The following is a 12147-nucleotide window of genomic DNA, read 5'->3' as shown; positions in this document are numbered from 1 at the left end:
TCACTTTTAAGACACAAATTACTTTCGCTACTTTTGTTCACTAATACAACTTGAAGGAGTTAATGAAGACGATCGAGTGCGTGAAGTCGGACAGCTGTTGTGTGTAAATCGGCTGTACACTCGTTATTGCGGTGAACGTGAGACTGAATGACTGCACTTGAACATGTCCCTATGGTGTCGGACAACACTACAAATGGCCGTCCCTTCAAATAATGCCCTATTTCAAGGTATAGGGGGTCGATTTCAGATTCAGCCCCTGTCGTGGAGACTGAGCAGCCCAACATCTCGATTGAGACAGCGCAGTCTGTCAGGTGTGTGTGTGCGCGCCCGCCGATCTGTTTGTGACTTGTGTAGGTGAGTTTGTGTGCACATGTATGTTTGAGTGTGTTTTAAGTACAATTACAAAGCAATTCATTGGTTTTGTTTAACTCTGAAACAATTTTTGAGTTGCGTTGTGGTAAAAATAGCTACGGGTAACGCCAGCTGATTGAGGAGTTCAACCATTCTACGTCATCAACCTAGAACGCAAACAAAATGGCGCCGCCCATGGTCCAAATATAAAATCAATTTTTTAAAATAACGTAGATCTTTCATGGGTTTTCTACTACATAATTCAGTAAGAGACATCATTTATGTTATATTAAGCCATACAAGTCTCAACACCAGGGGATCCCTTTAAAGATATGTGATATATAAAGAATGCAATGTATCATTTTTTTTACAGTCTATGTAGGCTCAGGGCCGTTTCTAGCCTTTCTGGCACCCTTTCATATGTTGCAAATTCCAAAAGAAATGGACAGAGCGATCCCATTGACGTCAACAGCGAAAAAATGAAGTCAACCTAGGGGCACTCACTTCCTGATGGCTGAGCGAAGTGCGCAGGCTCAGACTGAGCTTTACGACGTAGAGTGAAGTCAGTAAAGGAGCACTCACTTCCTGATGGCTGAGCGAACTGCGCAGGCTCAGACTGAGCTTGACGACGTAGATGTGACGTGAGCCTCCTGTCTGACAGCTGTGAGTCTTCTAGTAGTTGTGGAAAGTGAAAGCTGAATCACGTTGTTTAAATATTTTCTCCCGTTGCTTTTGGCTCACTATGGGCTTCTCCCCATTCTTCTCCCTTGACTTTATCAGACTTTATGTCTCCACGTCCCCCCGACTGTCTCATAGACAGTCAAAGATTGCTCCCGAGCGTCTCCTCAGGTCTATACGGTAATTTCTCAACTGTGCGACAGAGTCGCGTTGGTTATGACGCAATCGTTAGCCTATTTTTACAAAAACAGCTTCTGCGGGGCGATAGTGTAAGATACAAGGTAATGGAGCCTTTTATTCATTGTCGCGTTTCTTTAGAAATAAACAATGGACAAATGGAGTCTTTAAACGTCTCAGATGTAAAGTTATTCACTGTCAAAGACGCAAAAATGAATGGGAGTCAATGGGATGCTAACAGCAGGTGATGGCTCGGTTAGCAATGGCAGCCCCTAGGGGTGGAGCGCTAGATTACCCTCTTGGAACACAGTGACACAAAGACTAAAAGATGGGACGAAGCCGTAGCCGAAGCCTCGCGCCAGTTTCATATGTTTTAAAGGTTAATCACATATTTTTTTAGGGGGGGCTGATGCATAAATTCATAAAAACGGGCCTAGAAAGACCCATGGTTATGACAGTATTAGCCTACTTGATCAATTTACACTAAACAGCTATCTCTGATGTAAAAAAAAATTATTCAAATGAACTGCTATAATGTTCTGCACCTGAAATGAGCATGGCGTGTGGTCCGTCCAGTACTAATATTCAGTGTAATGTTTTGCTCAACGTTATGATAGAGCGACCAGCTTAGTAGAGAACAAGTAACCAATAAGTAACTAACATACCTGTATATTTCGCTTTCGTTTTTAATATTTCTTATTTTTTCTTTTTACGATACTGAGCCCCTGATGGCTTTGACCTTTTCTGGATGATGAAACTAAAGCACGCTGTAATGAATAGAAGTGTGGCCCCTTTAAGAGTTGCGCGCGCTCCCTGCAAACGAAGTCTGCATTTTGTGTATGTGCGCGAGTCTTGAGCTCCCATGTGTGGGGATTATTTTCTGTTTTCTGTTGCTAACAGTCAGTCATTTTGTTTTATTAAGTAATGCTGTGGACGGAAAGGGAGTTTGTGATGAGAGTTCAGCGGGAATAAAGTGCGATCTGTTTGATGTTAATCGCCTCCATGTTTGCATCCACTCCAGTTACATTAAGTGAGCTATCCGCATTTTTCGGACACAAGCGTTACAACGCTACGGATGGCGACGTTCCCTGCCGCCCTCTACATGATCTCATTCCATTACAGCAGCGCCACTATCACCATGGCGACTTCATTCCAATGATCGCAACTAATCATAATGCCTTGAAATAGCAAAAGTACGAAATATTAATAATAAAATATATATGAAATAACTAAAAAATCTTGTTGGGGCGGGGGCTCATTGGCGCCCCCCAGCTGTTGGCGCCCTAGGCGACCGCCTAGTTTGCCTATGCCTAGAAACGGCACTGTGTAGGCTATATAACATACGTGACTTCAGCCCGCTATCTCGATTTTTTCAACTTGTGTGTTTCGCACGTCAAACGCTCAATTTGCGTCAAGCACGCACCGCATTCAACCAAAAAATATAGAGATTTTTTCTCCATTTCACCCTGCCCAAGTTAATAGCCAAACATATCATTACAAAAGTTCACAATGCTGCTGCAGGTGAAATATAATGTAGATAACACTGAATAAATAAATTTTTGTCAGTTTAAATATTAAGAATTGATCACTCAAGCATTTTTATAGTTTTTTAACATTATTTATCCACGTAGCCTCTGTATTTCCAATTAAATCCTCGTCCAACTCGCAATAGATTGTGGGCAATAGCCTGTCAGCCGTTAGAGTGCGCGTTGATCTGTCTGTTGCGGGGTAGCACCTTTAGCAACCTTAATTAATTTTCAGTTCTGCTGACGGACAATTATGGACAGTGATTCCGGTAAGAGAATCAGGCACGGGAGAATGATATCCTCTTCAAACTTCTCTTTAATAACATTTGTCAGGCAGTCAGTGACATCCATTTACAATGTGAGGATGGTAGAAACATAATGGAATGTAATGTTGTGGTCTGTAAACAAATAATAAAGTAAACAATATGAATACAATATGTCTTTACATATTCACTACAAAATACCTCACAAAGTAATAATAAATGGGTAAACAGTCATCACAATGAATACTCGAATGTTAGCTGTTGTTATACATTATATAGCAATATAAACATCAATATACGGCATGATGCAGCATATAACAAACTGCATGATCATCCTAACGCGGCTAATCGGATTAGCGTCAATCCGCGATCACGCCCGCGATCGTCATTTGCATAATCACAATAATTCACTAAACATCTGACCTTCATAATAACAGCTACAAAGTGTATACTAAACATTCTTTCACATGATTACTCACATTAGTTGCATGAACGCACAACATTGAACAATGTCAGGAGCACACAGGTGGAGCTGTCGTCAGATCAGTCTACAGGAAGTGGCAACTCTGATATCAGTCCGTCAGAACGCGCTACAGATTTTCTGTTCCGGGACGGTCTTTCTCACACAGCCGCCCCCAATTATCAGTCAGGATAATTGTATTCCTTAAGAAAGGCCGTTCGAAGAATCTGTATCATCTGTCATTTGGGGAAGTTGTATTAGTTTCACGACAGGGCGTGTGTACATCTTGTCTCTTACTTGGACTTTGGCTGTCCGAATTCTCCCATCAGCTCCTGCATAGGTCTCTGTTACAGTACCCACAGGCCACAAAGCTCGTGGGAGTTGATGATCGATTAGCAGTACCACTTGTCCCACTGCTATCTCTTTGCCATCCGTTCTCCATTTCGGTCTACCTTGTAGTTCTGGTAAGTAGCAGCGGATGAAAGCACTCCAGAACTGATCGGCCAATACCTGGCTATGTCGCCACCTGCGTTTCCCCAAGAGTTCGTTGGAGTCATAAAGGACTTGCGGCAATGAAGCATCATGACGTCCCATGAGTAACAGGTTGGGAGTCACAGGATCCAGGTCTGCAATGTCCGATGAGACATAGCCAAGTGGCTTGGAATTGAGTATGCCTTCAACCTCCACTAGCAATGTTTGCATGACAGGTTCAGGCACAGATTGTTCCCGAAGAATGACTCGCAAGGCTGTCTTAATGGATTTCACTTCTCGTTCCCATGTTCCACCGAAGTGCGGTGCGCTAGGTGGGTTAAAGCGAAACTGGATCTGCTGTTTGGCCAGCTGTACCTGAAGTTCAGGAGCCATTCGACTAAAGGTGTCCTTCAACTCGTGATCACCTCCAGTAAAGTTAGTGCCATTGTCACAGAGTATCTCAAAAGGCTTTCCTCGTCGGGCTATGAAACGTCGCAAAGAAAGGAGAAAGGCATCTGTGTCCAGGTGTTCAAGGAGATCGAGATGTAAACATCTGGTTGTTAAGCACTTGTATAAGATCCCCCATCTCTTTTCCTGACGACGTCCTATTTTTACATGAAATGGACCGAAGCAGTCTGTGCCGGTGGAGTAGAATGGTGGCTTGAAGAGACGTAGCCGACAGGGAGGAAGATCCGCCATCTGTGGGGTCTGTGGCTTAGCACGCCAAAACTGGCAGTCCTGACATGAATGTTGGTGTTTGCGTACAGCTTCGCGGCCTCTAAGCACCCAGTATCTACGGCGTAGCTCAGCCAGAACTCGCTCTGCACCAGGATGATGGAGCTGTTGATCCACATCTTGGATGAGTAGCTTTGTGATATGATGTTGGGGATCTAAGACAATTGGGTGAATGATCTCTGAATCTAGGGTTTCAGCACGGCGAAGTCGCCCACCTACCCGGATAAGCTCAGTGTCCTTATCGTACTCTGGGGCAAGAGAACTCAGGCGGCTGTCTGGTGGAATGGACTGTCCAGCCTTCAAGGCTCTGAATTCGTCCGGGAATGAATCAAGCTGTGCCTGTGCTAAGAGGAGCTTCTCTGCCTGTATGTACTTTGAGGCTTCACAAGGTGTGTCAGTGTTGGCCGCCCCTTCGGCGGACTCGACAGTAACTTGAACTAGCTCCTTCCAAGTTCTGAATTGACTGAGGTCTGAAGGTACTGAATGGCGAATGACAGTAATTGCTCCCATGAAGGATGCTCTTTTCATCTCACACAGGTCAGGTTCAATATCTGTGTTGGGTGTCAGCGGCCACATATCTTGTGATTCAGTTAGGAAGGATGGCCCAGATCTCCACTGGTGTGGTCCTGCTAACGTTGCCAATGTGAGACCTCGGGTGATATGGTCGGCTGGATTTCGAGCAGAGTCAACATACCTCCACCTGGTAACATCTGTTAAAGTCTGAATCTCGGCTACTCTAGACCCCACAAAGACCTTGTATCTGCATGACTCCGATATCAACCAATGCAACACAGTAGTGGAATCTGTCCAATATGTGACTTGATGAATGGGAATGGTAAGTTCAGTCTGTATCACTTTGGCCATCTGAGCTCCAGAAAGTGCAGCGCACAACTCTAAGCGGGGCATAGATAGACATTTACGGGGAGCCACTCTGGATCGAGCCAGGACAAAGGCAATATGGACCTTCTCACTCTCATCTGTGCTGCGAAGGTAGGCCACGGACCCATATACCCTCTCTGAAGCGTCACAAAAGACATGTAACTCCCTAACCGTGGAAGGAGTGTCATCGCCGCCAAACGCATAATGCCGAGGGAATTGTAGTTCGGTGATACTGGAAAGCTCTGCAACCCACATTGACCATTTCTCACGCAGATATAGGGGTTCGATAGGGTCATCCCAGCTGAGGTTTTGTTTCCAGAGATCCTGGATAAGAGTCTTAGCCCTGGTGGTGAATGGGATGATAAATCCCAGTGGGTCGTATTGGCTTGCCAATGTCTTATAAAGGTTTCTCATAGTGGGCTGAACAGGCTCTGCTAAGCGGTTCTTATACCCAAGGGTGTCGTCAAGGCAATTCCATTGTAGGCCAAGGGTAGGTTCTTGCATGTCTGTGCTACTCTGAGACAACCAGCACTCGCTACTAGCTGACCTGGCTTCTGATGGAAGGTGCCTGAGAACTGATGGGATATTGCATGCCCATTGTCTGATCTCGAAGCCTCCCTTTAGCAAAGACTGACGCAGTCCATCTATTATGGCTTTGGCCTCACCCTGGTCTGTAGTACTGTGAAGGCAGTTGTCGACATAAAACGAGTTCTCCACAATGTCAACTAAGCCAGCCATGGTGTCTTTGTGTTCCTGGGCATGAAACTGAAGGGCATAAATGGCGCAACACGGGCTGCAGGTCGTACCAAAGGGAAGTACCTGCCACTCGTAGATGTCTGGGTCAGCTTCCCTATCCATGTTCCTCCATATGAATCGCAGTACTGACTTGTCACCGGCTAACAGACGTACCTGGTGGAACATGCCCTTGATGTCCCCACTCACTGCAATGGCATGTTGTCTGAACCTCAGTATGACGCCTAGCAAAGATGGCCCCAGTGTTGGCCCAGGAAGGAGTTGTTCATTCAAGCTTTGACCATGGTACTGGAAGGAACAGTTGAAGACTATTCGATCTTTCCCGTTATGATGCACCATATGGTGCGGAATGAACCAGGACTCTGTTGACCTGTCTGCCTCTTCTGAAGATATTTTCGCAATGTACCCTGCTGATTCAAGCTTTTGGATTTCGGAGCAGTAGGTCTGAGCTTGCTCAGGGTTCTTGGCCAGCTTCCTCTCAATGTTTCTGAGACTGGGGAGCACAGCCTCTTTGCCTGTACGGAGCAAGGTGATAGGAGTACGCCTTAGCAATGGGGTAGCATACCGCTGAACACTGTCCACGTTCACTCTGACCGTAGCCGACTGTAAGAGGTTGTAGCAGTGTTGGTCCTGCTTTGATCTTGTGATCAGCTTTTCGTTGTATGGCAAGGTATCAATTTGCCATAAGCGCTCCACATGCTGATATAGCTCATCACGTGGCGGAGATGTCATAATGTGCAGGCATTGTTGTTGACCTCTAGGGGGCTGAATCGGACACATTGGGCCTTGCAGTACCCAACCAAGCCTTGTACATATGGCAACAGGACCACCCAATGTTCCTCTGCGTACTGGCTGAGTAGGAGTCAGGAGGTGTGGCATATCAGACCCTATGAGTAGCAAAGGTTTAACTCTGTCTACGGGTTGTAGTGGCAGACCTTTCAGGTGGCGATATGCTTTCTGCAGAGCTGCCACTGGGTAATTGTGTTCAGCAAGACATAGACCAGAGGCTGTAAAGGCATTGCGGATGATATACCTCTCCGTCGGTTTAGTGATGGGAGAAATCTCTAAGGTTACTGTGGACCCCTCAAGTTTGGTATGACTCTGTTGGATTGTCTGTAGAGGGAGAACCTCTGCATCTCCACATAGCCCAAGTTGCTGAATTACAGAAGGAAGGATGATGGTTCTTTCAGAGCCGTCATCAAGAACAGCATGTGCTTCCATTGTTTGCCCACCACTGTGCAAGAGAACTTTGACAACTTTAAGCATAACCTTCTGCGAGCGGTTAGGTCTGTCAAGATAGATTTGTGTGGATGGCAAACTCACCATAAGCACAGCTCTTGAAGCATCTTTAACAGAGTCATGTAGGACAGTAAGGTGCAGTTCTTTGCAGACTTTACATGGCCGCTTCAGGTTACAGGAGTCCACTGAATGATTGCGACCACATTTCCAACAGCGTTTACCTTCTGTGATCCATGTGACGATTTGGGTGGTGGTCAACCTCTTGAATTTATCACAGGAATTGAGATAATGATCTCTGTTGTCGCAATGAGGACAATAAGGCTTGGGAATGGCTTTAACCTGGGCTATTTCTGAGGGCTTGACAGATTTCTCGGAGGTCAGAAGTACTGGTGTTGAACGCTCTCGATGATATGGAGTGGCTTTACTTTTCCCTGATGACTTCGCTGTGTCGGACTGAAACACTGCAGCAGCTCGGCTAGAAATGCGCTTCGCTTGTGACTTTGTTTGTAACCAAGACGCTAAGTCGGGGAGAGTGTAGGTTCTATCTGTGCCAGTTTGAAGGATACTATGACTTAGACAGTACTCTACAAAGCTGTCTCTGTAAGCGGGTGGCATCTTGCCCAGAAGGCGATCCACGTGAGAACCACACATAAGCTCATATCCATTTTGTCCCTCCAGCGTCCTCAGCATGCCCACCAAGGATTGGACAGATAAGGCGAATGAGTCGAAAGCATTGGTATCACCCATTCTGAGTGGTGGAGTGTTCATGATGGCACCTAGCTCTGATTGTACAAGCTGTCTGGGCTGGCCATATTTCTCCTGCAACGCTTGCAAAGCAGCGGTGTATGGTTGTGGGTGGTGCATATATGCCTTAGCCAACTGTTGAGCACTAGCAAACTTAAGGTGACTCAATAGAACTTGGTATTTGTACTGCTCGCTGATGTGGGTATGGTAGCTTAATAGATTGTCTAAAGCCAATTTCAACAATGCAAAGTCACTTTCTGTGCCACTCTCAAACACTGGTAATGTGGGCCGAGGGATACCGTAGGCTGCTGCCATCAGAAGCTCTGTTCCGGGTTGAGGCATGTAACCAGTTTGGGGAACAGGTGGAAGCAGACAGGGTTGAGGGCCGATGGATGTGTTAGATGAGACCGTCACTCTCTGATGGGAAAGGCTTGAAAAAGGCTGAGTACGGGGGGCTACCTGGCTTGGTAACAGAGTATTTGCATTTGAGGTCGATGCAATGGGTGCAACAGGGGGCACAGTGTGCGATATCAGAACCCTATCTGTGTGCGGTAGTGCAAATTGGGTTGCTGCTGGTTGCATGGGGTTGAGTTGAGGTAGTGGCATTGAGACAGGGCTGGGCTGCTGTGTGGCAGGTGGCATGCTCTCTCCTGAATATGCGGCTTGTGGTCTTCCTTGGACTTGATTGACTACACATGAAGACAATTGCGATGTGAGATCTGATACTCGTGCAGGCATAGTGGCTTGTAGTGCTAACTGAAGAGGTAGCTTGGGTGTTGACTGAACTGTGTGTGGGACCCTTAATGTGCTCTGTGCCTCTGGAACTGTCCGTGTGGCTTGCATCATGGATGGTGAGGGGCAAGGCGACTGTTGAAATATGGATGAGTGGGCTGAGCTGGCATGAGGGAACTGCGATGGTGGTCCAGTCGTGTCTGGCGATGCTTGGGGCTCCGTATTTGTCAAACTTGGATCCTGGCTGAGCAAGGAACTCACCAGCTTGGCCACTTCTAAATCAGTTTCCGCTCTTTTCAACTTGCGTCGTCGTTCTAGCTGGTTAGATAAGGCTTCTTTTGCTCTGAGAGCCTCTTCTTGAGCATGTTGAGCCTCTTTTGCTTGGGTTTGTAGTCTCTGGTACTCTATTTCTGCTAGTGTGTCATCCTCTATCTGTTGAAGGAGGTTGTCATACTGCCGCTGTTTTAATCTCTCCTCCACTATGGCTGCCTGGCTGTTTGTGAGTGCAGATGTAGCATGAACACCAGATATGATGGAATGACAACTGGATCTAGATCGAGAGCTGGCTTTACTATGGGACGTTTTCCTCGATTGGCTCTTATGTTGGCTGTGACAGCGAGAAGAAGCGATTGGAGGAGGGTCCATAGGAGGTAGGTTGCCAACCTCATAGTCACCCAGATAGGAAGGCAGTTTACTCTGTCTCTTGGGTCTATCCACAGTCTCGGATGCATCGCTAGCTGCAGTGTCCATAATGTTTACCGTTGCCAGATCCGGCTCGAAGGACCAAATGTTGCGGGGTAGCACCTTTAGCAACCTTAATTAATTTTCAGTTCTGCTGACGGACAATTATGGACAGTGATTCCGGTAAGAGAATCAGGCACGGGAGAATGATATCCTCTTCAAACTTCTCTTTAATAACATTTGTCAGGCAGTCAGTGACATCCATTTACAATGTGAGGATGGTAGAAACATAATGGAATGTAATGTTGTGGTCTGTAAACAAATAATAAAGTAAACAATATGAATACAATATGTCTTTACATATTCACTACAAAATACCTCACAAAGTAATAATAAATGGGTAAACAGTCATCACAATGAATACTCGAATGTTAGCTGTTGTTATACATTATATAGCAATATAAACATCAATATACGGCATGATGCAGCATATAACAAACTGCATGATCATCCTAACGCGGCTAATCGGATTAGCGTCAATCCGCGATCACGCCCGCGATCGTCATTTGCATAATCACAATAATTCACTAAACATCTGACCTTCATAATAACAGCTACAAAGTGTATACTAAACATTCTTTCACATGATTACTCACATTAGTTGCATGAACGCACAACATTGAACAATGTCAGGAGCACACAGGTGGAGCTGTCGTCAGATCAGTCTACAGGAAGTGGCAACTCTGATATCAGTCCGTCAGAACGCGCTACAGATTTTCTGTTCCGGGACGGTCTTTCTCACACTGTCTATTTTCGAATAATATCTATATATCCAATTTGGGACGCAGCAATAGAAGATGTAGATATGGGCACTGGTCAATTAAAATAAATTATGCTCAGGGGTATGATGACATGATAAGATGGGCTTTTAATTGCAGAGAAGGAGAAGGTTGTGAATAAAGTGAGTTTATTGTTCTCATCTTGTATGAGGTTTCCAGAGCAGTTAGTGATTTATTGATAGTTTAATTGTATTGCACTATTATTAGACACAGACAAGAAATACACACACTGCCATTTTCACTATTCTCACTTATCTTGGTTTATTTGGATGTTGTATCATAACTTCTGTTTGTGCAGCTGTCGAGAAACCTAAAGCTGTTCTGACTGTAAAGCCTGAACCATCACATATACTCAGAGGAGAGACTGTCACTCTCACATGTGACGTACAGGGGGAAGGATGGACATACAGATGGCAGTGTGATGGTAAAGATCACCGCTCTAATGAGAAAGAGTTCAAGATCACTGCAGATCACACACAGATGTGCAGGTGTTACGGCTGTAGAGGATCAGGATCAGGATCAGGATCAGTCTGCTCTGGCCCGAGTGATGAAGTGACTCTGACTGTGACGGGTGAGTGATCATCACTGAAATGACGGATCTTGCTAAACGGTATTTCTGCCCAAAAAGTGTCCATTACCTTATCTTCAATTGTACAATTCTTTTAGATCTGCCTTTTTGGATGCAATATCATAACCTCTGTTTCTTCAATTACAGAGACACCTACACCTGTTCTGACTGTAGAGCCTGAACCATCACAGATATTCAGAGGAGAGACTGTCATTCTCACATGTGACGTACAGGGGGAAGGATGGAGATACGGATGGCAGTGTGATGGTAAAGATCACCGCTCTAATGAGAAAGAGTTCAAGATCACTGCAGATCACACACAGATGTGCAGGTGTTTCGGCTGTAGAGGATCAGGACCAGGACCAGGCTGCTCTCACTGGAGTAATGAAGTGACTCTGACTGTGACGGGTGAGTGATCATCACTGACATCAGGATCTGCTCAAATGATGAACAATTAATAAACTGCAAATGAAAAAATAAACTGTATACATTTCTGCTTCATGTTAGATAGACTGAACTGTGAAGCATCTGATTTTAAAAAGCCATGTCTTGCAGGATCTGTATCTTCATGTCTTCTTAATGAGATGGGGGGGGGGCTCAATTTCCCGCCAATTGAATTGCAGTCAAGCTTAAAAAAATAATAAGCACGAATCAAAATTTTACGAAATAAAACGCACATTAAAACTGAAAAATCAATGCAGAATCACAAACAATGCAGTCATTAGAAATAATAAGCGCGAGTCAAACATTTAAACAAGTTTAAAATTATATTGCTCAAAACTGAATCATGAATTCAAAATTATCTGAATCGCACACAAAATCATGTTTTCTGCTCTTATTTTCATTTTTTGTTTGTCTGTGCTCTTTTCTCCTTTGCTTTTGTTTCCACATTGCGCTTTCGTTTCCAAATGTTGCAGTTTGAGTTTCATGTAAATCAGGGGCGGGTCTTAGCATCACCATTGGTCCACTAGTTTTAGATTGACAGCTTATCCTGTAGCCAATCAATCGAAGAGGGAAGTTGACGTCACAAAGCCACTCATGCCGCTCAGTT

The 12147-nt window shown here is 45.0% G+C and overlaps 2 protein-coding genes across 3 annotated transcripts in view; one reads left to right on the top strand and one right to left on the bottom strand.

Annotated features, from left to right (window-relative positions):
• The window catches only part of LOC137071174 (Fc receptor-like protein 5), a 250913-nt gene that overhangs the window by 96182 nt on the left and 142584 nt on the right, over positions 1-12147 (top strand). The gene's annotated exons all lie outside the window — the stretch shown is intronic.
• Positions 2932-10483, bottom strand: LOC137079509 (uncharacterized). 2 transcript variants are annotated; one of them, XR_010905528.1, is made up of 2 exons: positions 3475-10483; positions 2932-3130 (listed from the first exon to the last, which is right to left on the bottom strand). XR_010905528.1 is itself a non-coding variant. In XM_067447463.1 (2 exons), the coding sequence occupies exon 2, from the start codon at positions 9756-9758 to the stop codon at positions 3660-3662; it is 6099 nt and encodes a 2032-aa protein (XP_067303564.1). In that variant the 5' UTR covers positions 9759-10001; positions 10346-10467; the 3' UTR covers positions 2932-3659. The 2 variants fall into 2 exon arrangements, 1 of the variants encoding a protein (XP_067303564.1); XM_067447463.1 differs by having other exon boundaries at positions 2932-10001; positions 10346-10467.

This window comes from Pseudorasbora parva, chromosome 1, assembly GCF_024679245.1.
Source record: "Pseudorasbora parva isolate DD20220531a chromosome 1, ASM2467924v1, whole genome shotgun sequence".
NCBI lineage: Eukaryota > Metazoa > Chordata > Actinopteri > Cypriniformes > Gobionidae > Pseudorasbora > Pseudorasbora parva.
Note: the sequence above shows the minus strand (reverse complement) of the source record. Positions and strands in the feature narration are given on the sequence as shown.

Excerpts from the sequence above, each read along its gene's own strand:
- LOC137079509 (XM_067447463.1), bottom strand. The coding sequence starts at position 9,758 with ATGGACACTGCAGCTAGCGATGCATCCGAGACTGTGGATAGACCCAAG.